Source organism: Carettochelys insculpta, chromosome 23 (genome assembly GCF_033958435.1).
Source record: "Carettochelys insculpta isolate YL-2023 chromosome 23, ASM3395843v1, whole genome shotgun sequence".
In the NCBI taxonomy this organism is placed as follows: domain Eukaryota; kingdom Metazoa; phylum Chordata; order Testudines; family Carettochelyidae; genus Carettochelys; species Carettochelys insculpta.
The window spans coordinates 155715-182820 of NC_134159.1; the positions used below are offsets into that span (position 1 = coordinate 155715).

The window sequence follows — 27106 nt, forward strand, 5'->3', positions numbered from 1 at the left end:
TGTTATCAGGGACACAGTAGGTTGTGGTGGGAATACTGAGGCTTCCACCACCTGAAGGCCAAGCACCCACCAGGCTGAAAAGGTCTGGACTGGGGCCGAGACTTAAACAGCTTTCGCTGCATAGCTAGTGTTTACATGACCAAGGACCTCATGGTGCTCTTGGAGTCCTTGAGATTATGGAGGTGGGAGCTGGTTTGTTCCAGAAACAGCCCCACGCTGTCATCGGAGGGAGGGATGGAGGCCAAAGTTTGCCATATGGTGGATGTGGAGGACAGGACAGTTTTGTTAAATGAAAGGGCCACAAGTGATGGTCCCTCTAAGGTGTGGATGTCTACTGTGGGGTCATCCAGCTAAGCAACCTCTTCATTACTAAGGTTGAGGCTGGTAGTTGCCTGACAAAGGTGGTCCTGGAGTGCTCGAAGTCCATGGATGGACAATTCAAAAGAGGAAGCTGCCACTGCGGAACAGAGATGGAGGAATGGAAGGATGAGGGTCCAAAGTGGGATAGTTGACCACAGCCTCAGGGGCCAAAGAGACAGACTGAGGCTGAAACTAAAGAAGAGGCATGGTGCCCTATGGCTGGTGGTATGCTCCACACATCCAGAATTGCCACTGAGAAGTGCCCAACTTCCTGTGCAAGCAGAAGTCCACCAGGATGGAGTTGTCAGACACAAATGAGGCCCCCCAAAAGGAGGCAGGCAAGGCCAAGTGAAAAGGCCATGGCAGGGCCAACCTGGCTGGAAATATTGGTATAGAGTTGTCGGGATCAAGCTGAGAGCATGAGAGCCAACAAGACTGACACCAAGATGAGAAGCCATGCTGAGAGCTAAACCAGTGTTGACAGCCAGAATGGTGCCAAGGTGAAACAAGAGCTGGACTGGTGATGTGACAGTGACTGGTGCCAAGACAAAGCATGGCATCAAAGGCTGGGCTAGCGCCAAGATGGGAATTGATACAAAGATGAAGTGTGGTGCTGAGAGCTTGGCTGGAACCAAGACAGGGACTTGCATTGAGATGAATACCTGTGCTGGGAACAGGAACAGCAACTGGACTGGAAGTGTCAATGAGGTAGACTCCAACACACTGGAGAAAATGGATGCCAAGAACCCAATTTGTGGGCAACTGCTGCTGAAATGCGAGTGGTGCTGGGCTCGTCCGAGCCTGTCGCTGGACAGTTCTGAGGCAAATGGATTCCAGAGCCCAAAGTGGAATAATGTTGAGAAGGACACTGGGCCTGAAGAGAGAGAGTGCCGAGCATCGCTGTGCTGGGCACAGTGTGTCGAAGAGTCAGAATCTGAGCTGTCTACCATGGAGACCCTTGAACAGAGCAGCTGTGCATAGAGTGGGACAGTACAATGTCACAAGTGGGACTGGTGCCATGAGTCAGACTGACAGTGTTGTGACCACCCATGTTGGAACTTGGATCCATGCCAGGACTTCAAGCGGCCACGCACTTGTGCCTGAACTGGCACAGCCATGGGAGTAGGTTTGTCCCTGGAGATGCATCAAAGCACAGAGGCCTCAGCGTGTGCCAGTGATTGCATCGTTTTGATACAGTTCCTGTACTACCTAGTATCTATTAGGAGTAGATGAAGGACCAACCAGTTCGGCGAGTCCAAGAGAACCAGGCTTGGTGTGCGAGATGCTGAGGCATCAGGGTCATGGGGTCTAGGGACATCATGTGAGGCCTACGTCAAAGGCGTTGGGGTTGACTGAGCCGATGCTGATGACTTAGGCATCTTGGAGGTGTACGCTAGAGTGAAAGCCATGCCATGTCCTTTTTCAGCACCAGGCCTGGAGTAGGAGGATGATGCGCTGCACACTGTAGAACTGGATGTGGAGCCTTGCTACAGAGGCTGAAGTACTGCTGAGAAGCCGCAAGCCATGTTCCTTATGAGTCAGGGTCTTAAAACCCCTGCAGATATAGCACTTACCTTTCTGATGAGCTTTCCTTTGAGAGAGCAGATAAAGGAAAAGGAAAACCCTTCCCTACCTGCTGATTCTCCAACACTAACTAGAAAAAACAATGGTTATGCTAAAGAACTATTAACAATTTACACGAAAAAAAGAGCTAGGAAGCCCTGGCATAGCAACAAGTCCTCAGCCACAGTTCCAACAGCCCCCACTAGTGAGAAGCAAGAAGGAGTTGAGGGACAGGGTAGGTCAGCTGGGTCATACCCAGGGCTCCCCACGGGCACCACTCCAGGGGGCTCCACAGCCAACCTGAAGGGTAGCAGGTAGGGTAAAACTGTCCACCAATTGTGCATACAGCCTATGCATACCAAACTCTAAAAGATATGAGCAGGAACTCAAAGAACTACTGAGCCAGGGCATTATCACCATGCCTCTTCAACAATAAATCTGACCAAGTTAGTTTACTGAAAATTGAGCTTGTGGATTTATGGGACAGCTCAAAGTCTATCACCACTACCTGTGAAGAGTTGGAACAAAGAACCCACCCCTCCCTTCCCGCAACACCTGACCACAAGGAATTTGTCACAAAAGTCCAAGAGTACACAATGTATTGAAACTAATACCATGACTACACTATAAAACAATATTTTCTTTTAAAAGTGCAGTATTATTCATAGGGGGCTGACCTCAACACAAAGGCACAGCATTACAGAGAGCTTTCTTGACTGCATACTATGATTTTTCCCCCTCTACCAGCATCCCAGGAATATGGGTATAATAATTCTCTTGCCTCATCTAGGTATTTACAACACAGTCCTTGTAATATAGTAACAGAGAGGGAGCTGTGCTCGTCTATATACTATCAAAACAAAAAACCAGTCAAGTAGCACTTTAAAGATTAACAAAATAATTTATTAGGTGAGCTTTCGCAGGACAGACCCACTTTTTCAGACCATAGCCATAACTTGGACTCACTGAGCTGGTTGGTCCTTCATCTACTCCCAGTAGATACTAGGAGGTGCAGGAACTGTATCAAAATGACACAGATATGGCTATGGTCTGAAGAAGTGGGTCTGTCCCACAAAAGCTCACCTAGTAAATTATTTGGTTAGTCTTTAAAGTGCTACTTGACTGCTTTTTTGTTTTCCTTGCAACATGTGAGCACCTACTTCTCCACGCCTTAATACAAGCTAGATACCATTTTGCTTATCCACACTCAGAATTAAGTCCCAAGACAAGAAATTGGGGTGTAACTGTGAATCCTCAGATTCACAGCATATTTTATATCTGATATACAAACAAAAGGGAACAAAGACGTCCACTTGCCTTGATGGCCTCAGTTAAGATAGCATCCATCTTTGGGCGTGAAGAGGCAGCCATCTGTGTTTGCTTCTGTGCTCTAGCTAGTTGGCTAGCAGAAAGGGTTGCCCATGAGGGAATGGTCTTTTTCACTTTCTTCTCCTTGTCTTTAGGCTGACCCTTCTCACTTCGGGAGGGAGGGGGGGGAAAAACCCACAGTGACAGTAAGACAAGAGATATTGCAACAATACGGCTTATGGAGAAAAGAGGAAAAACTGAAAAAATAATATTGCAAGAGATTGTCTTGAAAAGGAAAGTACAGGACTTTTTACTAAATTCATATACTTTGAAACAGCCTGTAGCAGTTCAGTACCAGTGACACTGTGCCTCATTCTCCATAATTATAAGATTCTGGCATAATTATGATACATTTAATGCAAGACAGCTGAGTAAGCTGTCATCAAAAAGATTAGTTTGCTGCATATGATTATCCTCTGCATGCATGCATCATTTTTGTAGCTGAGATTACAAAAAACTATGTTTATCCATACTTCACACCTAGTTACATGTAGCTAACACACTAGACAAGACTCTTTCAGTCTAGGGCATGGTTTCCCAAACTGAGGGGCATGATGATAAAGAAGAGAGGAGGGGAATGTGACGGTTTCCCCAAAAATCAAAAGGGTGGCATGATGCCAGAGTTTGGAAACCTCTGGTCTAGGGAATGTCTACACTACACAGCTTTTAGTGACAAGGCCATATTAACAGCCTTATTGGTAAACGTAAGCTTACATGAATCCTGTTTGTTGGCACAATACTTCCACCCCCCAATGAAAGGGTTTTGCTTTGTCCACAAAGAAGCATTCACACTTTCACTTTGTTGTTTGGCGGGGGGGGGGGGGGGGGGGGTGTGTGTGGGTGTGGGTGTTAAGCACACAAAGATAACCCTAGACAGCAGGTGGGGAAGGGCCCATTAAATGGGCCATTAGGAAAAACAGGTGTGAGGAAAAGTGCTTCTACCCCACTTGGTGAGGCTGCCTGAAAATGCTACAGGTAGTCTACAACTAATAGCTGCTATGACTCTATAAGGACAATGTGACCAGACCACATCTCTGACCTCCATCAAGGGATGCCAGTACTTTTTCTACAAACCCCATCTAGGAACCAAGTTTTGAAATAAAGGGTTCCCACCACACACTAAAGCTAAATAAGGGAAAAATTGACATTATCTGTTATTCTTCAGTCCCAACACAAGACTCCAGGAACCAGCAAATAAAAACGGAGCTGAGGGAAGTGTCTGACCCAGGCTAATGAGATTTTTTTTTTTTTGTCAGCATACGAAAAATCTGAAAACTCCAAGCAGTAAAGCTAATGCAGCTTGTGCTTGAAGAATCTGCAACCTGCTTGTAACATTTCTCAAAGTGCGTATCTGATAATTCATACTAAATAAGCTGGATATAGAAATCTTAGTTTGCATTTTTTCTTTATTTACTAGGTAGTTTCCTTTGATTTGTCTGCCATCACTTAAAACTATATTTTGTGATTAATATACTTGGTTCTGTTTTAATCTAAACCAATCAACTTTGAGTGGAGGACCTGGGAAAAATGTCTATTTGGTTATCACAAATGCGCACTTATTCCCTTCACACTGAGGGTGACCCAGACTGTTACAACTCCTACTGGCTGTGTTTGAACCAGGTAGTACAGTCCTCATATGTGGTCTGAAGCTGGTGGTGAGAGAGTGTGGGGGCAGGTGAGAAACTGCAGCTGGGTGTGTCCCTATCTGTGCAAATGCTTGTGAAAGTAAAGGCTGGAAGGCTTTGCAGCTAGTCACAGCAGTAGTGTAAAACAGAGCCCCAGGTGACTGGTAAGATAGCTCTGTAGTACCTTGATTCCAGGGGCACCCCAGGGGGAGTCAGTCACACAAAGTATAAATCCAAAAGACCTCCAGTGATTAATTCATTTATTGCATAACTAACATACGTGTTCAAGACCAACAAGGGTAGAATGAACTGGAGATCTGGCTGAAGGGACAGGATACACACAGTATATCACACAACTCTCCTTTGGAGAGCATGGAGTTCCAAAACAGAATGGAGACCCCACATCTAGGTCACATCTACCCTACAAACTTTTTTGGCCAGAGCTATGCCAGTCAGGGTTGTGATATGTGACCAACACAGCTGTACCATCAGAAGTACATAGTTGTATTGGCAAACTTGTATTTCTGCTAGTGACGCTTGGTTAGCTTTTGGGAATGGAAGGCAAGAGAAGAGACATGATAGTTCACTAAGTATGTGAGCAAAATTAAAAGTTTTATTATAATAAACTGTGTCCACACAGAAAATTTTGTCACTACAGTACTATGCCTACACTGTTGTGGAGCTCCTAGTATAAACCTAGCCCCCCTTAGTCGGAAAATAATGCGGAAAGCACTGCATGCCAGATAGCATACTAACATGCCATATGAACAATTAAACTTAAAGACTCTACCTTATAAGGGAAGAAACAAAACAAAACAAAAAACTGCCGCCATAAAAGCTTACAGGAATATGACCTTATAGTATATCTAAACACATTAGCTTATCAGGCTAACAAAACTGATTTTGAACTGCAACAAGGATTGATTGCAGTTCATTGGAAAGTGGCACAACAGGAAGAGTAATTTTCAAACAAAAACAGTAGCAGGTGGACGGGGTTAGGGAGAAGCAGTATCATTCTGAAGCAATGTCAAGCTTTTCCTCTTTGGAAACAGCATCAAGTGCAACAAAAACATCAACGCTATTCCTAGGATATGAAGTAACAAAACAAGGTGCTAACAGCTAACACTGCAGCCCACTACACAGAATCCCTGTGGCTTGATCAGGAAACACTGGTTGCCCAAATATTACTCCTACTTGCACCTGTGGTATTTGCCCATAGTCCACCTAGCTTTGGCATCTTCTCAAGAAAGAGTGCCTTTTGGGAACACAAGCAAGCATTCTGGATCCTGAGAGCACACACATCTGTGTCTACACAACAGCCTAACCTTAAAATGCACTACACAAGTTGTGTAACTTTTTTTCGAGACATTTTGAAATAGCACACCCATTATCTCACAAACTGCTTTGAGATAATGGGTGTGGTTTTTTAGACAGAGGCAGCTATTTCAGGATACCATCCCAAAATAGTGCCTGCCGTATAGATATAGCTACAAGTTCCCAACCGCTACAGTACCTACCTTTTCCATAACTAGCAGTAGATTATCTGGGTACAGACAGGAGTTTGTGCGTATACACATCCCATAAATAGGAATATGTTGAACTGCCTCAAAGAATTGTTCAGTTGTGGTCAGCTGTCAAGCAACATAAGTATATCCCTCTTCCTGCACTAATGGAAACCCAAAAAGATGAAGAGTATGTTCAATATACACAGACTAGTAAACTGATTTGCAGAAAACACGTTTTTCAGAAAAACAAATGGTTTGCAGGGGCACCAAAAATTCACGCAAATAATTTCCCATGGAGAAAAGTTATCTGCTACCGAATAAAGCCCCAGAATTTGTTCCACTCCACAATAAAACTCAATTGTGTATAAATTTTCTTCAAAATCAGCAGCTGCATTTTGGCTTCCATCCTTACTTTCCAAAATATTTAGTTGTCATCTTTTTCTCACTAACATCTTTTAGAAGAATTATGACAATTTTCCTTCACTTCCCCTACAATCCCACCCCAATTCCAGACATGCAAAGGAGTCTTACTCCTTTTTGGTTTCTTCAGAAGACTTTGCTTCCTCCTTCTCCTCATTCTCTGGTTCTTTTGGCTGCTCTGTCTCACTGGATGTAGCAGGTGGAGTTTCATTCTCTTGTTCCTCTCCAGTAGATGCAGATTCTTCAGAGCTGACTTCTGGGTCTAATGGGAGATTTGGAAACACAAAATCTGTACCCAAAACAAAATCCTATGCTTTAAAAAGGCACAGGGAGATCTTATAAACACCTCCAAAAAGAAGCAGTTTCCCGAGATAATCCCTTTCTGAAAGCCTCAAATCATCTGTTTAAACTTTAAATAATTTGTACAGGCTGAACCTCTCTTATCCAGTACTCTCATCTGGAAATATCTGTAGTCCGGCATGATTTTAGTTAGCCAGATACACTGGAGCAACCCTAAATAAATAGGTATATTTTAATAGAACCTTTGCATTACCCTATATCTTTTAATAGGGACTTTGTATCACTTTGTATCTAACTCCATATTGCACCTAATACTCCATTTTGAGGTATATGCTCTTCTGTATTAGCCTGTAAACCTTGTGCTGTCTGTGTGTGAGAATGGGAAGCCGTTTCTACACAGGCCACTTTCTTCAAAAGTGGCATGGTAATACATGGCCCAAAATATGCTAATGAGGCATGGATGCAAATTCCCCGGGCCTCATTAGCATACGGTCACATCATCTGGAGTCCAGAAGACCCTTCTTCCAGACTCCACAATGCAGTGTAGAAGCACGGCCCCCGGGAGCTTCCAGAAAGAAGTCCTTCTTCCAGAGGCCCCCTCTTCCTGAAAATTTTTGGGACGAAGGGGCCTCCGGAAGGACTTCCTTCTGGAAGACTCCCCGGGGGCCACGCTTCTAAACAGCATTTTGGAGTCCAGAAAAACGGTCTTCCAGACTCCAAATGACGTGATCATATGCTAATGAGGCATGGGGAATGTGGCCTGTGTAGAAACGGCCGGAGTGTGTGAGATCCACCTGGAAGTGTGAATGTGGATGCTTAGAGTTACCCTCTGGAGCTTGCCTGTCTGGATAACAGACTTGGAGGCTGAAGAACAATGAGAACTGGACTCTAGTCCCATCTGTAGGGGATGAGTCACACAGAAACCTGGGGCCCTGGGAAAGGATCAATGCCATCTGCCATTAACTGGGTGACACATCGTGCCTGGGGTAGTGGGACAGAACCAGAACTGTGAACTAAAAGCTATAAAAAAAGATGTGTGCACCACTAAAGAATTGGGTTCCTCTTCTTGTCTTGTCAATATTGGAGCACTGATCCAGATCAACAGAACCTGGCTGCGCACACACCTCTAATCCATGTGGCCAATGGATTAGAGCGAGCAAACTTTGGTAACTATAAGCATAAGATGGATGGGGGGGGGGTGTCTAAGTAAACTATGTATATTATATATGCATATAATATAATGGTACTGTATTCTCAAATGCAGTGTTCTTGCTTTATCCTTCTAAAAAGATCCTGTGTGCTTCTTATAAGCATAACAATAAACGTACCATGGATGTGGCCACATTTCCCATGGTCCCATAAACTGTTTACGGCCACATTTCAGTGTTCTGCTACCTAGTGCTGATTTACTCCAACATGTCTTCCAAGAGCCCAGTAAGCAGTGGAAGTGTTGGTAATGCTGCTAAACACTGACCACCTGTAGTTTGGCACCAGTCAGGTCCCAAGGGTGCCAGATTAGAAAGGTTCAACCTGCATTAATTTTAAATATCTTAAGTGACTGCTAATCACAATATGCATGCCAGCATAAACTTCAAAACAGACATTAAAAAACAAAAAAAACCTCAAAACTGAATTAACTCATTTTCTCATGTGTACATTTCCATTCCCGTTACATTCCCTTCAGTCTCCTCTTCCTAAACCACAGAAATTACGAATCGCTGTGGTCGCTCAAGTGACCTGCCACAGAAGAAACCATTAGCATTTCTGTACCGTGCTAACACCAGATAAAGTTAGGGCGGATAAAAAAATATTTTTATTTAAATCAATTTGATTGAAAAAAGTTGCAATTAACTCTCTTCATAACCCCAGTAAACTTGTACTTAGGCTGCTTCTACACTCACCCTGTCCTGTCGCAGGGGGCATGATGAGGCAATTCAAAGCACGCTAACGAGGTGCTAACATGCGTATTCAGAACTAGGTAGGATTAAGTGAATGTCGTAGGAGGAGCATTTATTTCGAAGCTGCCCACATCTACACTGTCAGTCTGCAATTTGAAGTCAAAGCTTTGAAATTCGCATGGCCACCATTATGCTAATGAGGCACTGAATATGCATGTTAGCACCTCATTAGCCTGCTTCGACTTGCCTCATTACCACGTCCCCCCAGTGAGAGAGGGCAACTGCAGAAGCAGCCTTAGTCTCAAAAATGAATTAATGGCTCGTCTACTTAGCCTAACTGCCCGTTCTTTTTTCTTGCAAGTTCTGCGCTGTAACATGGGTAACGACAGACACTGGCTAGATAGGATTGCTGTTCTGTGCTTACATGATGGAGGAGCTGGGCCAAGCAAGGCAAAGGAGATAGTTAAAGACACAGAAACAATATACAGGAAAGGAGAGAAGCAGAGTAGAAAGGAATACTGGAGTGAACTGCAAAGAAAAGTGAAGATGTTATTTGGCACATACACAGCTCCCTATATTTCCCCAAAAGTTTTCCCACAGAAAAACCTATCATGATTTATTGGCACATGAGAGGCCCTATCTGGAAATATTTTTGAAGAGATTCCTTCCCTGGTAAGAAAACAAATCATGTGAAAGCTGTGCAAGAGGGTCATGCAGCGCTTTGTTGCAAGAATGAAACATCAAAAGAAAAACTGCTCATTTGGAGTAAGTAGCTAAAGATGTAAATATGTTTGAAGGACAGTGTGGATCAGGTGTAACAAATAATTCACTTTGCAATGCATCATTCTTCAACCCTCTCTATGCCTTTTAGTATAAAGATGATTTAATGAATAACCCCTAAGCTATTTTCTACGGTGAATGTTGCTACAAAAAGTTTAGCTTAGCTAATCCTGCAACTCAGGAGACAGCTGCAAATCCAAGTGTGAAGCATTTGAGATTTAATTTAATAAACTAAGTGCTATTGTGTGTGTGTGAGAGATATACTGCTGCTACATCTGCAACCTGACAGTTATCTAAAAATTTAGACAAAGTATGCCTTGCTAGAGGCTGTAAAATGCTGTACTGAATTGTAAATGAACATGTTATAGGGTAGGTCTACACAGCACCCTTATTTGAAAAACTATTCCAGAACATCTATTCCAAAATAGATTTTGAACAACACTGCCACACAAAAATGCATTTCAAAATAAGCGCTCAACTATTTCAAAATACACGCTGTTCCTTGTGAAATGAGTTTTACCAATTTTGTAATAAGCCAATGGCTATTTCGAATTTCAAAATACCATTTGTGTCTTGTAGACACGTGACAGTTATTTTGAAATAATTGTGTGGTGTACACTTTGTTTAAGAAATGTGGAGAAGTATCAGTGGAAAACTTCGGTTTAAAATAAAAAGTTTGCTTTGATTTAAATCAATCTACCATGGATGAAATAGGAAGGTTTTAGCCTCAATTTAGGTAATCCTTAGCATTCTTTTACACCTTTTAATACTGAAGACAGGACCTTGTCAATTAAAAATGTGACATTTTAAATATATAAAAAGAAAACTTTTGGAAAAACTGAAGAAATATAAATGTCTCTATGAGTTTTTTGTTTTCCAGAATACTTTTGAACACAGATAATTTTTAAAATATCAGCATTCATCTACTCTGTACTAAATACTGAAGCGCTTAAAAAAGTTCACATGACCTAACATGTTCAGTCACGCATGGTTCCAGATCAGGCCTTAGACTTCACAGAAGTGTTGGCAACTGGCCTTCTCCAACACACTTTTTCCACCCCTATGTGAGAAATCAACATTCCAAGAAAATGAACCCAAATGGCCTTTTAGGTTAGACAGTTCAAATAAAACTCCAAATTACACTTCCAGGTAAAAATTCATTATTTTAACTGTCCATTTGTTTGTTACCTGTTTAGTTGAAAAAGTATCTCTCTAGTTACTCTATGCACTGTGGAAAGCCACCTTCCATCTAACTTTAAGAAACATGCTTAAGGAGTCAGATTAACTTCCTGCAGCTCACTTTTTTTTTTAATTGTACATTTAAAATAGATTCTAAAGCTGCAGTAATAATTATGCTCCAATTTCCTTTTTCCTATAAGAAAGAGGATAAAAGGAATCAGTGGGAATAACTGAATATGACAGCTAAGAATCGTATTTCCAAGAAATTCAGCATAGGTGATAAAAGGTTGAACTGCATAGCCAATCAACACAACAGGGAGAAAAAGGCAGAGAAACACAGTTAAGTCATTCAGCACACTGTTCATCAGTTCCCGCTCTCAATCTCAAATTAACATCCTTCCAGCAAATCAAAGCCACCTTCATCCTGAACTACCAACAGGCAATCATAGCGGACCATAAGGAGTCCTGCTGCTCCTTAAAGGCTAACGTTTATGTGGGCTTAAGCTTTTGTGGTTTGGAACCCACTTCATTAGATGCATGAAGTGGAAGAAGGTTCCGCTTCATGCATCTGAAGAAGTGGGTTCCAAACCACAAAAGCTTAAGGTGCCACAGGAATAACTGTTTTTGCTGAAACAGACTAACACAGTTACACCTCTCTAACAAACAATGCTCACCGTCTACATGTTAATGCAATGCAGCAAAGCCACAACTGTGTTTGTGTTTCTCTCCCTCTCTCTATCTATATCTATGAATAAAAAAATAAAAACTAGGGGGAGGGATATCTTAGTGGTTTGAGCATTGTCTGCTAAACCCAGCATTGAAAGTTCAATCCTGAGGGGGCCATTTAGGGATCTGGGGCAAATAGGGGAAGAAAAAAAACGGGGGGGGGGGGAGGAGAGAAGGTGGTTGGTCCTGCCAAGAGGGGAGGGGACTGGACTCAACAACCTCTCAAGGTCCCTTCCAGCTCTGAGATGCGTATTCTCCATATTATATATTTAAAAAAGACCTTAATGATAAGGCAAGCATATTTTGTACTGATGCCTTTAAGAGATATGATTTCAGATTGCTAATAATGGCTGCAAGATAATTTTTTCTAAACTACCAAGGGGGAAGGGAGGGGAAAGAAACATGCATTTGTGAATGGGAGTTCTCTTAATGACTGTTCTGAAATTAGAATTAATGCCTTTGTAGGTGTTACACAACTAAAGGCTGTGTTGGTGTACACACTGGTACCTCAGTACACAATTATTTCATTTTACCTGGCTTCACCTCCTCACCTTCAGCAGGTTTGCTTTTGGGAGGAGTTTCTCGAGCAGAAGAATTCACAGCACGACGGATCGGCATGGTGTTGTCGTCAACCTTCTTTAAAGAAAAGAATTAAAAAATAAAGGCGAGCAAGTATGAGAAAAAGCCTGAAATGGGCCTAAAGCAGAGTATTAGAAGCCACAGGAACAAGTGTATGGATAAATTTTCCAGTCAGATCTGATTAAATCAGCTTCTTAAACTCTCAATTAAAGCACAAAAGGAGACAAAAATAGTTTCACATATTTGGAATAAAAAAAAGTGAGACTTTTCATTTCAATTCAGAGTTAAAGAAAACATCTGAGGATTCTGGCAAACTGGATATATCAGGAAAGTCAGGGGAGGAAAGGACGCATGCTTAGATGGTTTTAATTAGATTCACAGTCAAGTTTCCTACAAGCAAGAGTAAAAAGTAATCCTCAACAGGGCTGGAGGTCAAGGACTGATCCAAGGACAAACTTAGAGAATGGGTCAGCCCCTACCTCACTTAAGTTCGCTGTGTTGATCAGCTGAACTCTCGTTAACAGTGGAAGAGCTTTATAATGCACAGGTTCAGCTTCAAACAGATCAGTCACCATCTAAGTTAATTTCTAGCCCCAACTACAGGTAACACTGTGGAGCCCTGGGTTGTAAAGACTCCAAAAAAGATACGTTACTATTTATAACAAAATTTCACATTCACTAAACAGATGCCACAACATTGACACACAAACTACCATACACAGCTTGAACCTTCTAGGACAGGGGTCTACACCCAAAATAGCAAGAGCAGCCATTTTTTTCAAATTTGGTTACAAGATAAAGAGCTGCCATGCATGTGAATACAAGGAAGTCCTTAATAAGCAACATCAAACCATACTTTTTGTAACTCCTATTTTAAGAAATGAGGACGTGAAAAATACTGCACCCAAGGATACGCTCTTAAGCGGGAAGGTGCAATGCTTGCATCTACCCTCCATGCTGAGAAGGAACTAAGCAACAAGTTCCCCGGAGGTGGCACTAAAAGTCACACCTGCTCTCCCAGCCAGAGCTGAAGCACCAGCTCTGCCTGGTGCCCCAGGAACTGAAACTGCTGCTGGTTCGAAGCAGCCCAAGTTCCTGCACTCCAGAGAGCAGCCATGTGTGGACATAGCAGCTTGTCTGTGCAAGACCTAGTGCCAGCTCCCTAACTGCCCATCAGGCGGCAGCAGCATTCCCTGCCTCCTGCCTGCCTTGTACGCTACCAGTAGAATGGGGAGCCTGCCTGAGGTAAGTTCTGCAACTGGGCCTTGCCTAGGGGGTGCTTGTCACCCTTGGCAGAGGCAAGCAGGCAGGCAGAGGGGATAATTCCCCTCCACCCCTCAACACCCGTTCCACCTTCCCCTCCCATCTCAGCCCCCGGATCTGCTGACCTGCAGCAGGTGGAGAGAGGATGTAGAACTGCCCCCTCCCGTCGAGCCCCCGGCCCACCGCAGGGCCAGGCCACTCCAGCCCAGGGCCCAAATGGAGTTCTTCCTGCCACCATGCTGGCCATTACACCAACTGAATTTAGTTCTATCATCATTATTTCAGTAGTGGTAGGGCAGCGAACCACAGTCAGCTGTGGCAGCATCTGGAGCCACAGGTTGCCGACCTCTGGGTTAGGATGACAGCATGACGGATAGAGATATTCTAATCCGGTATTTCTCAGCCACGGGTATGTGTACTGTTGTGGGTACACTGAGCTCTTCTGAAGTTACATCAACTTATCTAGATATCTGCCTAGGTTTACAACAGGCTACTTAACACACTAGTAAAACAGAGGTAGCTGTGTTAGTCTGTATTCTAACAAAACAAAACAGCAGTCATGTAACACTTTAAAGGCTAACAAAATTATTTATTTGCTGTTGAGCTTTCACGGGACAGACCCCCTTCTCTGTCCCACAACAGCTCATCACCTGATAAAATAGTTAGTTTTTGAAATGCCACATGACTGATGTTTTACTAGTAAAATCAGTAAAATGATTTATTTGTACTGCTTTATATGCCTTACACTGAAGTTTTAAGTACAATATCTCTATTCCAATTCATTTACTTGATGAGAAGATGGCAGAAAGCAAGTTTTCAGTAGTTTTCTGTAATACTTTTGCAAGTAATTTTTAAGTGAGGTGCAACTTGGTGGTATGCAAAACAAATCTGACTCCTGCAAAGGGTACAGTAATCTGGAAAGGTTGATGTTACCTGTTTCAAGACTTTAGATTACCTTAGGACCGTGTCTCTCAACCAGTGGCACGCAAGAGAAATCTGTGGGTACTTTTCTTAAAAGGGGTACTATTTTTTTCTTTTTTTAAATAAAGTTGAGAAACGCTGTTATCAAAAAGCATGAGGCATATAACAAAGTCACAGCAAAAGCAGCATTTCCATCAAAATTCAAGCAGGTATTAACCCAACTGTTTATTTGTACTTAGAATCTTTAATCAAAAAGTATTTTATAGATCACAGACAGAAGCCTTCATACAATTCTGAAATGCAACTCTGCTGCACAGAAGATTAGGATTAGAAAAGAACAAGTATACTGTTTTCAAATAAAAGTGTAGATGTATTTAGTTACTCTACCTCAGGGATTCCCAACCTATGGGTCAGGACCCAAACATGGGTTACCACTAAATTTTCTAATATGGCTCTTTAAGGATCCATTTGCACCTCCCTCTGCTGCTGCCCTCACTCCTCTGGCTCTCAGTCCCTGCCCTATCGTGCTGAAATGGAACTCAATTTAACTGGGTCTAATGGCCAGCAGGAGGGATCCAGCTGTTAAACCAATTAAACAGTCCCATTTCAGTGTGGCAGGGCAGGGAACTGCCTGCGCAACAGGTAGGAGGAGGGAGTAGGAGGGCTGGAGGGAGCCATGTGGAAGAGGTGGCAGTGGCCCAGAGATGGAGGAGCAGCAGCAGCATGAGGAGCTCAGGTGAGGTAGGTGGGGTGGGGGGAAAGCGAGAGGCTGAAAGGTGTATAAGTCTGGGGTGTGGAGGAGGTGCATTTTTCCCCCATGGAGAACTTCCCCACCCCACCATTTTGAATTGCTTTGGGTCATAAAGTCCTCCTGAACTGTCAAGTGGGCTCCTGTTTTGAAAAGGGTGGGAACCGCTGCCCTAACTGAATTTGGCCAAGCTATATAAACATTTTTCACTAAGTTATCAGGGGATCTTTTAATGGTCAGGATTGTCTAGAAAAGCTGCACTGATAACGATGGGAACATCTTCTGTGTATTTCTAACTGCAAGAATAATTTGAGATTACTAATACAGCAATGTTGGTTGGACAAGAAATAGATCATCATTCAAAATAACTGTAAGGTAATGTTCGTTAATCTGTTCACTACCAGCAAAGCCTCAGATCCCTTTTAGACATACCAGTATTATTGAATACCACAGATATTTAAAAGAGTGAGTTTCTAAAAACTGCTTTGGAATTATGTATTTCACACAGAAAGCCCTTAATGAATACCACCTATCTATAAGAAATGAAACATGGCTCAGACCAGTGGCCTGTGCAGTTTAATATCCTCTCTCAGAGCAGTCAGGCTGCATTCACATTGCTTTTAATAATTTGATTTTAGTTCATAATTTATTAATGATGGGTTTTATCAATTTGATTTTGAACATCCTCACCTTTGCTCATGCTCCTCACATAATAGACTTACTGCTGCCACGCAAGTTGCCAAAAATTGAATGTTGCCCCACAAAGTGGCTATGGGTCTCTGATGACATCTTCCCGCATTTCGTTTCCCTCATTCCCCTGCTTTGTCAACCAAAAGTCCCTTTTTCCAGGCAGCAGCTGGCTTGCTTGTATAAGAGATGTGCTTTTTATAAATCAAGGAAAGGGGAGGGTTAGTAAAGTGCCTAGGAAATGTTAGAAAGAAGATTTTGGGTTTCCCAACCAGGATGCAAAAGCATTGGACCTTTGGAGGCGTGGATCTGGATTTAGACCTCTGGGCAAAGAAGATCCTCAGATCAATAATTTTGTCTCAAAAGACTTAAGAGTCTGTCCAGGATCCCTCGTGGACTGGGCAAAAAGCACAGACCTTCCTAGACCTGTGGGGCGCAGAGGATCTACTCCAAGACCCCATGGTGAAGCACCATAACGCCCAAGCCTACGGCAGATGGCCACCACCCTGGCAGAACAAAGCCATCCCCCCACTGCACCATGAAGGAAGTCCACACAAAGGTGAAGGAGCTCCATCAGGACTACATCCGGGCCCAGTATGCTTCCCGACACTCTGGGGCACAACCCAACTCCTGCTCCTATTACCAGTGGGCCCAGGCTTGGATCTATGTTTAGATCTGGCAAAGACGACCCTCAGAACAAGAATTTCTTTAGGTAGACACAGGCCCCACTCTGAAAATACAGTGGATCATTGAATCAGTTATGGCTGCTTTGGTTGCTCGCCAACACTCTGGGGCAGGACCACCTGGCCCGTTGTCCAGGCTTGGATATAGATTTAGACCTGGCAAAGCAGACTCTCAAAACAAGAATTTTCATCCTTGCAATCACAGCAAACCCTGGAAATGCATGTCTATGTAGCAGACATGAGCAGAACACTGAAAACACAATTTATGGCTAGGTTGGTTGATGGAAGCCTTACTTGGAGAACTGTGGTAGTTGTAAAGCTACTAGATTGCTGCAAATTGTGTCCGCTGAAGGAGTCTTCCCACCCAATAGCTAAAAGACCCCTGACTACAGCCAGCCCCCAAAATTGTGACTGCTGAGGAAGACTTCGCCTAGGCAGATAAGACCCCTGAATAGCAGCCAGCCCCCCCTCAATATCCAAGCCACCAAGGGAGACTTCCCGCAGCCAGCTACAGGACCCTCACCACGTGCAAGCTGCCTGGAACCTTGTGCAGCACCCCCTTTAATTGGTTCAGGGTCAAGCCACATGATGCAGCTGGGCACAGGAAAGTTCCAGACTGCATAGCACCTCCAGGGAGAGGGAAGGGAGGGGATTTGCAGAGCAGGACAAAAATGTAACTAGCTGAAAAGAAGTTTCTCATCCCTGTCATGCAAAGGCAACCCTCACCCACAGCCAAGCTGCCACATGGCACAGGGAGGGGCGGGGGGCAGCGGCTTATGCCAGGCAGCACAGAAAAGGAAAAAAAAAAGAGACAGCAGAGGCAGACACAGAACCACAGACCCCCCACAGCCATGCTAATAGCAAAGAAAGGAGATTTTTCAGCCCCCACGACCATACAGCCACAAGCTTCCAGGTGCTAAATTGAACTAGTATTCCTTTTGCTAATTCCTCCACACCTGAGAGCAGTGAAGATGGAAGAGGCCAGAGCTAACAACTGTGGGACATTATGGGGCACATACAGGGCAGCTCTGGAGGTTAATAAATTCGATTTAAAGACATTGCGCTTCCCCACTAGCTTTCATTCAGAATTTTAGATTCAAACTGAACATTACGCCCATCAGGTTACTACGATATCAATAGTATGTCGATTTTAGTGCACCATAAATTCAGCTAATGGAATTTACAGTGAAGACAGGCTAAAATTGTGCTACATGGCTAAAAACTGATGTTATCTTATAGTGTAGACACAGCCTTAGTTCCAGATGGTTCAGTGAAACATGCAACCCATAGTGAAGTTGTGGAAAAGTTTACCTATGGAGAAGTTCCTGACTAACTTATGTCAATTAGTTATCTGTTTATGTTGAGTGCACCAGGCATCCTCTGTGTTTTATAATATATAAACATGTATTTTAGGTCTATGGATAACATTCTCAACTATAACACTTTCAGAATTCTAAGTTACATAGATTATTTATGCATTGTATGAAAGATTCTCTTATATACTGAAAATCAAAATGCTTAAGATGTCTTTGCCATCTGCTCGTTTATAAAATGTAAAAAATTTACTTCTCTATTCCATTTATTTTAGGTATTATGTCCTTTTATTCCATTCCTTTAACATAATACATTTCCAAATCTTTTCTTTCCATATCTCAGCTCTTCCATTACTAAAACATTTCCACCTCTGCTAGAAGACAAAGGAGGGAATGAAGGTATGAAGAGACTGTTTTTACACAAACCCACATAGTGAGAAGCTCACACAAAAACTAACAGTACATTGAAAATGTAGCAAACATTATCTGATTAGTCCTTAACATCCTCTGTCTTATTGAGCAAGCATGTCAAATGTGCAGCCTATGGGTCACATGCAGCCAGATTGAATTTTTTTGCTGCCTGCAACTACATGTTGATAAAGTATGTAAGTGTGGCACACACAACTGCCCTAGAAATGCGGCAGGGGAGAGAGAAGTGAGTGGCTGGGGGCAGTTGCAGCTCCTCCTCCTCCCTCGCTCCCATTGGTGCAAGCAGCAGTGGGCTGAGTCACTGCCCAAGAGTTGCAGGCAGCCAGCCCTAGAGCCAGGTACTTTTCTGAAAAGCAGCAGCATCAGCCCCAGTCCAGGGCAGGAGTAGCACAGGGACCTGACCCTCTTCAGCCCCAGCACCTACAACCTCTTGGCACTGCTCATCGGCACCATCAGCATTCTAGCCTTGTGCCACAACCTGTTGGTGCTGTACACTCATTTCTAGTGCCTGTACACACCTATCCACCTCTTCTTGCTCAGCATAAGCCTCAGCCACCTCCTGGTATCACGCTGTGGCAGGACCCTCACCTTTCATCTTCTGCCTCCACCACTGCTGGGCCTGGGGCATGCCCGGCTATCTTTTTACTCCTGCCAAGGAGATGGGGTCAGGGCACAGGGGCCTGCCCCTCTCTCCATCAGGGACCCCAAGTCCAGCCAAGGGGCTCAAGGGCAGGTCCTGGGATGGCTGTGGCAAGGTTCCCAAGTCGGGGGGGTGGCGGGGCGCACCTGCCCAGTGTCCACAGTCTCCTGGCTGGACACACTCATCGCCTCCAAGGAGGTGGTTTGGGCCCCTTGTGAAAAGGTACCTGCCTCCGATCTCCATGAGTCTCACGCACGCACGTGGCTCTGGCGGAACAATTTCACATTGGCCCACATCAGCTCCATGGTGCAGGCGGGGAGGCTGCAGTCTGCCAGGGTTCCTGCGAGGCAGGCATAGCCCAGGGTGTTGCAGCACTCTGCAGTGGGGTCCAGCAGGACTGGCTCATTCCCCCTCAGAGTGACAGCAGGTCCTGGAGCACAGGGTTGGACCATGAAGGGGGCCTGCTTCCTGGTGCCCCTCTCCAGCATCCTGCGAAGGGTCAGGGGGTGTCTTGGGCAGTCTGGGACTTTTTTGTGTGTCCTGGAGTGGCTGCCAGCCTGCAGACATGCCTCCAGCTACCTGCACAGGGTTTTTGCAACTCCCTGTGTCTTTAAAAGTGGCCAGAGGCACAGATCAGAGAGATGCGACTATAGTGGGGAGGGTGCTTCCCGGCTCCAGCTGACCAGCACCTTGGAGGACCCCTCTGTTGACAAAAAGGGGCCCCAGAGCATTTACATGGCTATTTTCTTGACAGAACACTGTTTAGAGAGGCATTATACCTGAATGAGGAGCAGTATAATGCTGCTGGCAGATGTGCCAGGTTTTATCAGAAAACTGCTTACAAAGCACATTTTGAATGTAGATGCTCCACATCTTTTTCCAAAAGCCCAGTTTTGCCGGAAAAAGCCTTTTGTGTAGACATAGCTATACTGTTTATGTATATAATACAGAACAAGTTTCCTCGGAACCTCACCCACTTTAGATCAATTATTGTGGGGAAATTGGATTCTTTTCATGTTATTTTACTTAAAACGCTATTTTCAGGAACATAGCTATAATGTTAAGTGAGGAATTACTATAATGGAATTACGATGTCACTAAATTGCGAAACCTTTAACTTGACACTTGAAAGGAGATTTAAAATTTCTAATATTATGCAACAGAAAGATATTTACAAGTGATAAATGACTGTTTAAATTCATATTAACAGGTAGAGTTTTTTAATATTAAAAACATGGCTTGTCAGCACACACACACCACCCCCCTCACTTTTTTACGTCAAGAAACATTTCGGCTGTGGCCACACTAGTCCCACCTTTTGGAGGGTCTATGGTAATTTGGCACTTTGGAATATGCTAATGAGACACTTCCAGGAATATGTAGCACCTCATTAGCATAATGGCAGCCAAGCTTGCATCCAAACTGCTGGTTTCAAAATGCATGCCATCCCTGCAGCCGGGGGCCTTTTGAAAGGCTCCTGGCTGCACGGGTGGTGTGATTTGAAACCAGCAGTTTCGAAGCACATGCAGCTGCCATTATGCTAATGAGGCACTGCATATTCCTGACAGCACCTCATTAGCATATTCCAAAGTGCCACATTAGCATGGCCATAGCCTTATAGTCTCTCTAAAGGTTATAAAAGAACATCTCAGGTCACCTGTAAATAGACAAAGACATGAGTAAGAAACCCAACCATCATAGTTTTAATCTCACAGGAAAACATGGAGAGAAAAAAAAAAACTGAAAAGACTGAACCAACTCCTTTTGTATATATCATGAAAAAAATTCTAATTGTGCATTCTCCTGAGTTGGCCTCAGATTATGCACCTTAAGAATAATTACAGAACACTGTAAAAGCCAGAGCATATGCTTCCAGTGTACTCTCACTGGGCTCTCCCCATGGAAAGAAAACTTTTTTCCTACCACATGGTATATAGGGAGAGGGGTTAAGCCTGGGGTGGGTTAGGGCTGCATAGAGGCAAGGAGTGGAGTTGAGCCAGAGCCATGAATGGGGCAGGCAGTTGAAACAGGGTGGGGGGTGTTGACCTCGACTTGTGTGGGTGGTGAGGTGGGCCAGGGCAGGGGGTTTGAGCTAGAGCTGCATGTGAGGGGTAGTGAGGCAGAGTGGGGTGTGAGCCAGAGCTGGGCAGTTGAACTGGGGCCTGGGGGAAATGAGATTTTGAGTTGGGTTTAACTTGCATTAATGCGAGTTAAGTGCAACTTGAACTAGCCCATTTTGAGGGTTTACGGCAGTGCACTTGCAGCACCTGTGCAACACTACACTAGTCCTACACAACTACATATCCATGACTTACTGGGATCTGCCATTTAACCCATTAATAGCCGTGGATATCTTGTAGCAGCCATCCTTCTGAAGGAAAGGAACTGGAGGGATCTCCCTTTGCAGTTCATTAGTGAGTGTAGGTAAGTTGCACAGGTGCTGCAAATGCAATACAGTAAACCCTTGAAATGGGCAGGTTCAAGTTGTGCTTCACTCACATTAATGCGAGTTAAATGCAACTCAAAGTCTTGCTCTCCCTGACCCTGGTTCAACCCCCACTCTGCCTCTCTACCCCTCACATGCAGCTCCAGCTCAAAACCCCCACCCATGGCCCAGCTCACCCACCCACATATGACTCCAGCTCAACCCCCTCTACCCTCGTTCAACTGCCTGCCTGCCCCCCACCCCATGCACAGCTCTGGCTCAACTCCACTCCCTGCCCCCATGCAGCCCTAACCCACTCCAGGCTTAACCCCTCTACCCCTTTCCATGGTTTCAGCCCACTGCCAATCTTAACACTCCCCAACTACCCCCACAGACCCAAGACTTACCTTTCAAAAGGATCTCCAGGTGCTCCTGCTACTCTCCCAGCTGCAGAACATCAGTTGTATCAGGGAAAAAGCCCCTCCCCACCACAGCCTTAAGCAAAATTCAGGTTACACAAGGATGCATAGGAACACAACCCTTGTGTAAGTTGAGGCACCACTGTACTCATTCCCAAAGCCAGTCACAGCTCTCTATACACAGAGCATTTATGCAACTTGGGGAGCAAGAGGTTAAATTTAAGATTTTAGTGAATAATGGTATAACTATGGCACTGTCCAACTGCTAATAAAGCATCAACAGTTAAAAGTCTTTTTCCAAACAATAAAGGCTTACTAAAGTTTCGCTTTTTTTTTTTTTGGTTAGAGGGGGGAAAAATGAAGAAAAAACATTTTTACTAGAAATATACACTACATGCCCTTAGAGTTACAAATTGGGTACTTTAAGAAGTCTACTATGAGTGACAACTTAGAGGCTTGTTAACCTGAAATAATTTTAGCAGCGAAATTAGATGAATAAATACACAGATAAATACACAAACTTGCATGTAAATTGCAGATACAGGTGAGCTGCATTCAAAGAGCAAAGGTAACAACCATCCACTAGCATCAAATATCTAAATAGCTCCTCCCTTGTCAGGAAGCAGGTCTCCACAATTTATAGGTAGCTGCTTCACTGGTGACAAGTAACACAAAGGCTATGTCTACACTAGACACAGAAGTAGACTGCAGATATTTTAATTACACAATTTTAGCTTTGCCAACTGCATATCTACACTCGGCTAATGTCTGTCTTAACAGGGGAAAGTCCATAAGAGAGTTTCTCCCTTTGACCTTCATTACTCCATGCCTCTAGTTAAGAGCACAGCAGTTGACTTAAACCTGTGTGATCTTGATTTCTCACACACATGAAATCAAATCGTGGAAGATCAACCTGGAGTGGGTTAATCTTCTATGGTAGTGTAGATCAGTCCACAGAAAACTTGTCCTGCGTAGAGTTAACTGTGAGATAGCTTGGTACAGCTGTGGAGAAGGTCAAGAACACTGATTCTCAGCTGATGCAAACTAGCTTTGCTCTGCTGATTTAAATGGCTCAATGCCAATTTGCACCAGCTGAGAAAAAGTGTTCACTCTCTCCTCTCTCTTCTACAAGAACATACACAAGTTTTCAACCACAAACAGTCCAGATAGAGTGGACAGGCAATTAATCCAGAATGCTTCCACTTTGGAACAGTCCAATTTTTTTCTGGGTGTATTATTTACTGCCTCTACTATATTTTATGTAAGAAGAGAGAAGATAAAAGCTTAGATATTGAAACCTCTAAGAAGCATTTTTCAATGAGATGGAGAACACACAGGAATAGTCTTTGCATTCTAGGACTTGAGCTCACTGTTTCAAACAATCTCTGAAAACACTTCTAACAGGGTGGAAGGCTTTTCTTTTGGAAACAATGCACAGATGCTCGTACAGATTTGGGTGACTACTCAACAAATCATCTGAATAGTGGCAATTGAGACAGCTACCATCTAATTTTAAAATTCCCAGGAAAAGACAGTGGCAAAAATTACTTCTCAAGTCCTCAGAAGTCCTATTTAGAATATGACGGAGACCAATATTTTTGGCAATTGTGTTGCTGCAAGCAATTATACTTTCAGAGAGTCCATAATGATCTACAGGATGTTAAAGAATGAGTGCGGTAATGTGATAATCAAGTAACTACCAGAATGTACATAGGTTACTTAGTTAATCGCCCCCCAACACATTTAACCCCATTTGTCCCCACAGTGGGGATCCAGCTCCTTCCCCCTCCCCAACAAGCTGACCCCAGGGGCAAGCAGGGATAGAGGCTGAGCCAGCCACTCTCTATTTACCTGCCCCACACCCCACAAGGCTGCAGATAAGCAGGTGCATATTGGTTAGTCAGGTAACCAGATACTGTATTATATTTACCAAAATTAGCTGGGGATACATCAGCAATATTGGATATCATCAGCCTCAGAGAAAGTGAATGATGTAATGCTCTTGGACCAAACTCTACTGGTGAAAGAGACAAGCTTTCAAGCTTAGAGAGCATTCTTCTACAGGTGTGGGAAAGATATTCAGAGCAGCATTCTGCTTAAGGGTTTCCCAGATCTGAAAAAAAATGTTTTCTGTCCCCAGAAAACTCACCACTTAGAAGTTATATTATTAATCTTTAAAGTGCTACAGGACTGTTTTTGTTTTGTGAAGATACAGACTAACACAACTAACTCTCCGAGACAGTCAACACCTTTGCAATTGCAGGACAGAAAAAGGCTAGTAGATTAGGAGCTATAAATCAAATAAGTAGTCCTCGAGCACCTTACAGACTAACCAATATATTGGAGCATCAGCTTTCATGGGCAAAGAGCTACTTTGTCTTTGCCACGAAAGTTAATGCTCCAATACATCAGTTAGTCTATAAAGTACCACGGGACTTTGTTGTTTTTGCAGCTAGACTAACACAGCTACCCCTCCGATACATACCACCAGTCTCTTGTGAGCACATGAGCGCAGTGTCGAGCATCAACAGCACTACAGCCAAGCAGGTAATACTGTAACACTTCCTATTGAAAGGCGCAGGCTTTTATGCCTCCCACGACATTAAACGCGACCAAGGGGGCAGCCGGGGCACAAAGCCAGTGTTGGTGGCGTTCAGATGAAACTCCGCTCCGAACTTCGCGTCACTTCACGCCGCTGCTTCTGTGCTCCGCTCTGGATGCGACGACCAGGGTGAGACCGGTGACTCTCGGTCAGGAAGTTTACCCACGGGGCGCGTCATGCCCAGAGTACAAAGCTGCTTTTTCCAGCCCGGCCCAGCCTGGGGACCAGGTGAAGTCACTGCGCACAGCCCGAGCAGCGGACACCAGCGGCCCTCCGCGCCGACCGCGTCCAGGCCGCACCACGGCTCTGCCCGCCACTGAACAGCGCGTTACTCGGTGCGGCCTCTGACGACCCGGCAGAGCCCGGGACGGAGCAGAGCCCGGGACGGAGCAGAGCCCGCCCGCGCCTTTCCGCCCACACCGCTCGGCCGCAGGCTGCGGAGGGCCTGTCACCCCGGGACGGCAGCACGCTACTACCCGCCACTGGCGGGACAGGCCCCGACGCGGCTCAGCGCTCGGCCCGCGTCCTCAGCCGGGACAGAGCATGAAGGTGCCCCCGGCCGGGCCGGGCCGCCCGCCCCGAACATAGAGCCAACGGCGCGCAGAGCCGCTACCCGCCCCCCCGCTGCACAGAGCCTGTGAGAGGCCGTCCGGCCCCTCCCGCAGCGGCCCCGCTCGAGCCGCGGCCCCGCAGGGAAGGCGGAAGCTACTCACCGGTGAGCTCCCCACAAACAAAGCAGCCCCTCTAATGGCGGCCGCGACGGAACCGAGACAGGCAGGGTAAGGGGGTGGGCGCAACCGCGCTCCAACCAATCGCAAGCTCTCAGCGTCTTTCGAACGCCAGCCGGGGCCTTCCGTCCCGAGAGCGCCGAGGTGACGGCCAATGAGCGCAGGCGCACGGAAGGCCGGCGGGATTCAACCAATCAGTGCGCGCTGTGCTTCTCCCTCTACTTCCAGCAAACAAAACCGGAGCGGGCGCGCGCAGTAGGGGCGGGAGCGCGCAGCTCAGGGCGTGGTTGTGGGCGTGGCATCCCCCGTACTTACCGGGAGCCGCCCATCTCCTCCTCCCCCACCTCCCCCGCCATGGGCCCAGCGCCCTCCGGGGTCTGGTGTCTCCCTTCCCGTCTCCTTCCCTCTGTCCCCGCCCCGCCCCGCCCGGCGCGGAGCGGCTGCGTTTCTGCACACGAGCCCCGCACCAATCTACTGCGTGGTCTGCCCAGTCTCTGCGGGGTCTGCCTCGCCTGCTCCCACGCTCGACTGTGCCAAATATCAGGGTCTTGCTTTTGTTCGTCGGTCATTGCTTCAAATGAAATTTATTTATTTATTTATTACATTTATTTATTTAGGTGCATTGTTTTAAATTAAGTTTAACAAAACAATGCAGCCCGAATAGCTGTAACTTGCATTGTATAACCTTCCGTGGGTACTCTTCTGGCTGTATCTCCCTATATAATTCCTCATTGGTGGTCTTCTGCATCCACCCTATTCTCAGGATCTTTCTATAACAACAACTCTTGAACGCCAATATCCTTCTCTTTGAATCTTTTGTTATCTCCCATGTCTCACATCTGTACAACATGCTACTGAATACACACATTTTCAAGATGCTCTATTTCATTCCTAAGCTAATAAATTTGCTTTTCCAGACCTGATCCACTGCCTTCAAACTTGCTCTTGCTTTCACTGTTCAAGTTGCTATTTCCTCCTCACAGTCTAGATCGTACATTATGCTGCTTCATATGTGAACATATACATGAAGGTCCCTACATTCTATACTTCAATCCCTTCTACGCTGATCTTCCTTCCTAGTTCCTTTTCTCCAAATACCATTGTCTTTGTTTTATTGATGCTCATAAGCAGTCCGCACCACTTCCCTTCCTTGTTTAGCATCTGCACTGTTCTTGCTAGTGTCTCTTCATCTTCCTCAATGATAGCTAGCAGCAGCAGCAGCAGCAGCAGCGCCCAGTGGTGTCTGATGCCTCTCTCACTATTTCCTTCCATCTTTCCCTATCCAGTGTATAGTGGCTTAGTTTCTGTAGACTAGTTCTGCACCAATCTACCGCATCATCTACCCATTCTCTGTGGGGTCTGCCTCGCCTATTCGAACCATCCATTATGCCGAATACTAGGGTCTTGGTTTTTCATTTGTTGTTCATTCTGCAAATATGTCCAAATAGTTGTAGCTTCCACTTTATAACCTTCTGCAGCAGGCTCTCTTTCGGCTATATCTTCCTATGTAATTCCTCATTGGTGACCTTCTGCATCCACACCATTCTCAGAATCGTTCTATAACAACTCCTCTCGAATGCCAATATTCTTCTTTTTCAATCTTTCGTTATCACCCATGTCTCACATCCGTACAACATGCTACTGAATACACACGTTTTCAAGATGCCCAGCTTTGTTCTTAAGCTAATTGCTTTGCTTGTCCAGATTTTATCCATCGCCTTCAAATTCACTCTTGCTTTCACTATTCTAGTCGCTATTTACTTCTTACAGTCTAGACCATACGTTATGTTGCTCCCCAGATATGTGAACTTCTCTACATTTTCTAGTTCAATACCATCAACACTGATCTTCCTTCCTATTTCCTTATCTCCAAATACCATTGTTTTTGTTTTATCGATGTTCATAATCAGTCAGTACTGCTTCCCTTCTTCGTTTAACACCGCAC

General features: G+C 44.8%; 1 protein-coding gene across 5 annotated transcripts in view; it reads right to left on the reverse strand.

Annotated features, from left to right (window-relative positions):
* The window catches only part of HP1BP3 (heterochromatin protein 1 binding protein 3), a 101013-nt gene extending 75790 nt beyond the window's left edge, over positions 1-25223 (reverse strand). The window contains exons 1-4 of one of the 5 annotated variants that reach the window (XM_074975541.1): positions 25147-25223; positions 12258-12360; positions 6953-7103; positions 3241-3400 (exon numbers count right to left, since the gene is read on the reverse strand). In XM_074975541.1, the coding sequence (XP_074831642.1) occupies positions 3241-3400; positions 6953-7103; positions 12258-12342 (396 nt within the window). In that variant the 5' untranslated portion in view covers positions 12343-12360; positions 25147-25223. Of the gene's footprint in view, positions 1-3240; positions 3401-6952; positions 7104-12257; positions 12361-24316; positions 24638-25146 lie in introns of those variants that run through there. The other 4 variants (XM_074975537.1, XM_074975539.1, XM_074975540.1 and 1 more) reach the window with 4 other exon arrangements.
* Between the last annotated feature and the right edge of the window lie 1883 nt (positions 25224-27106).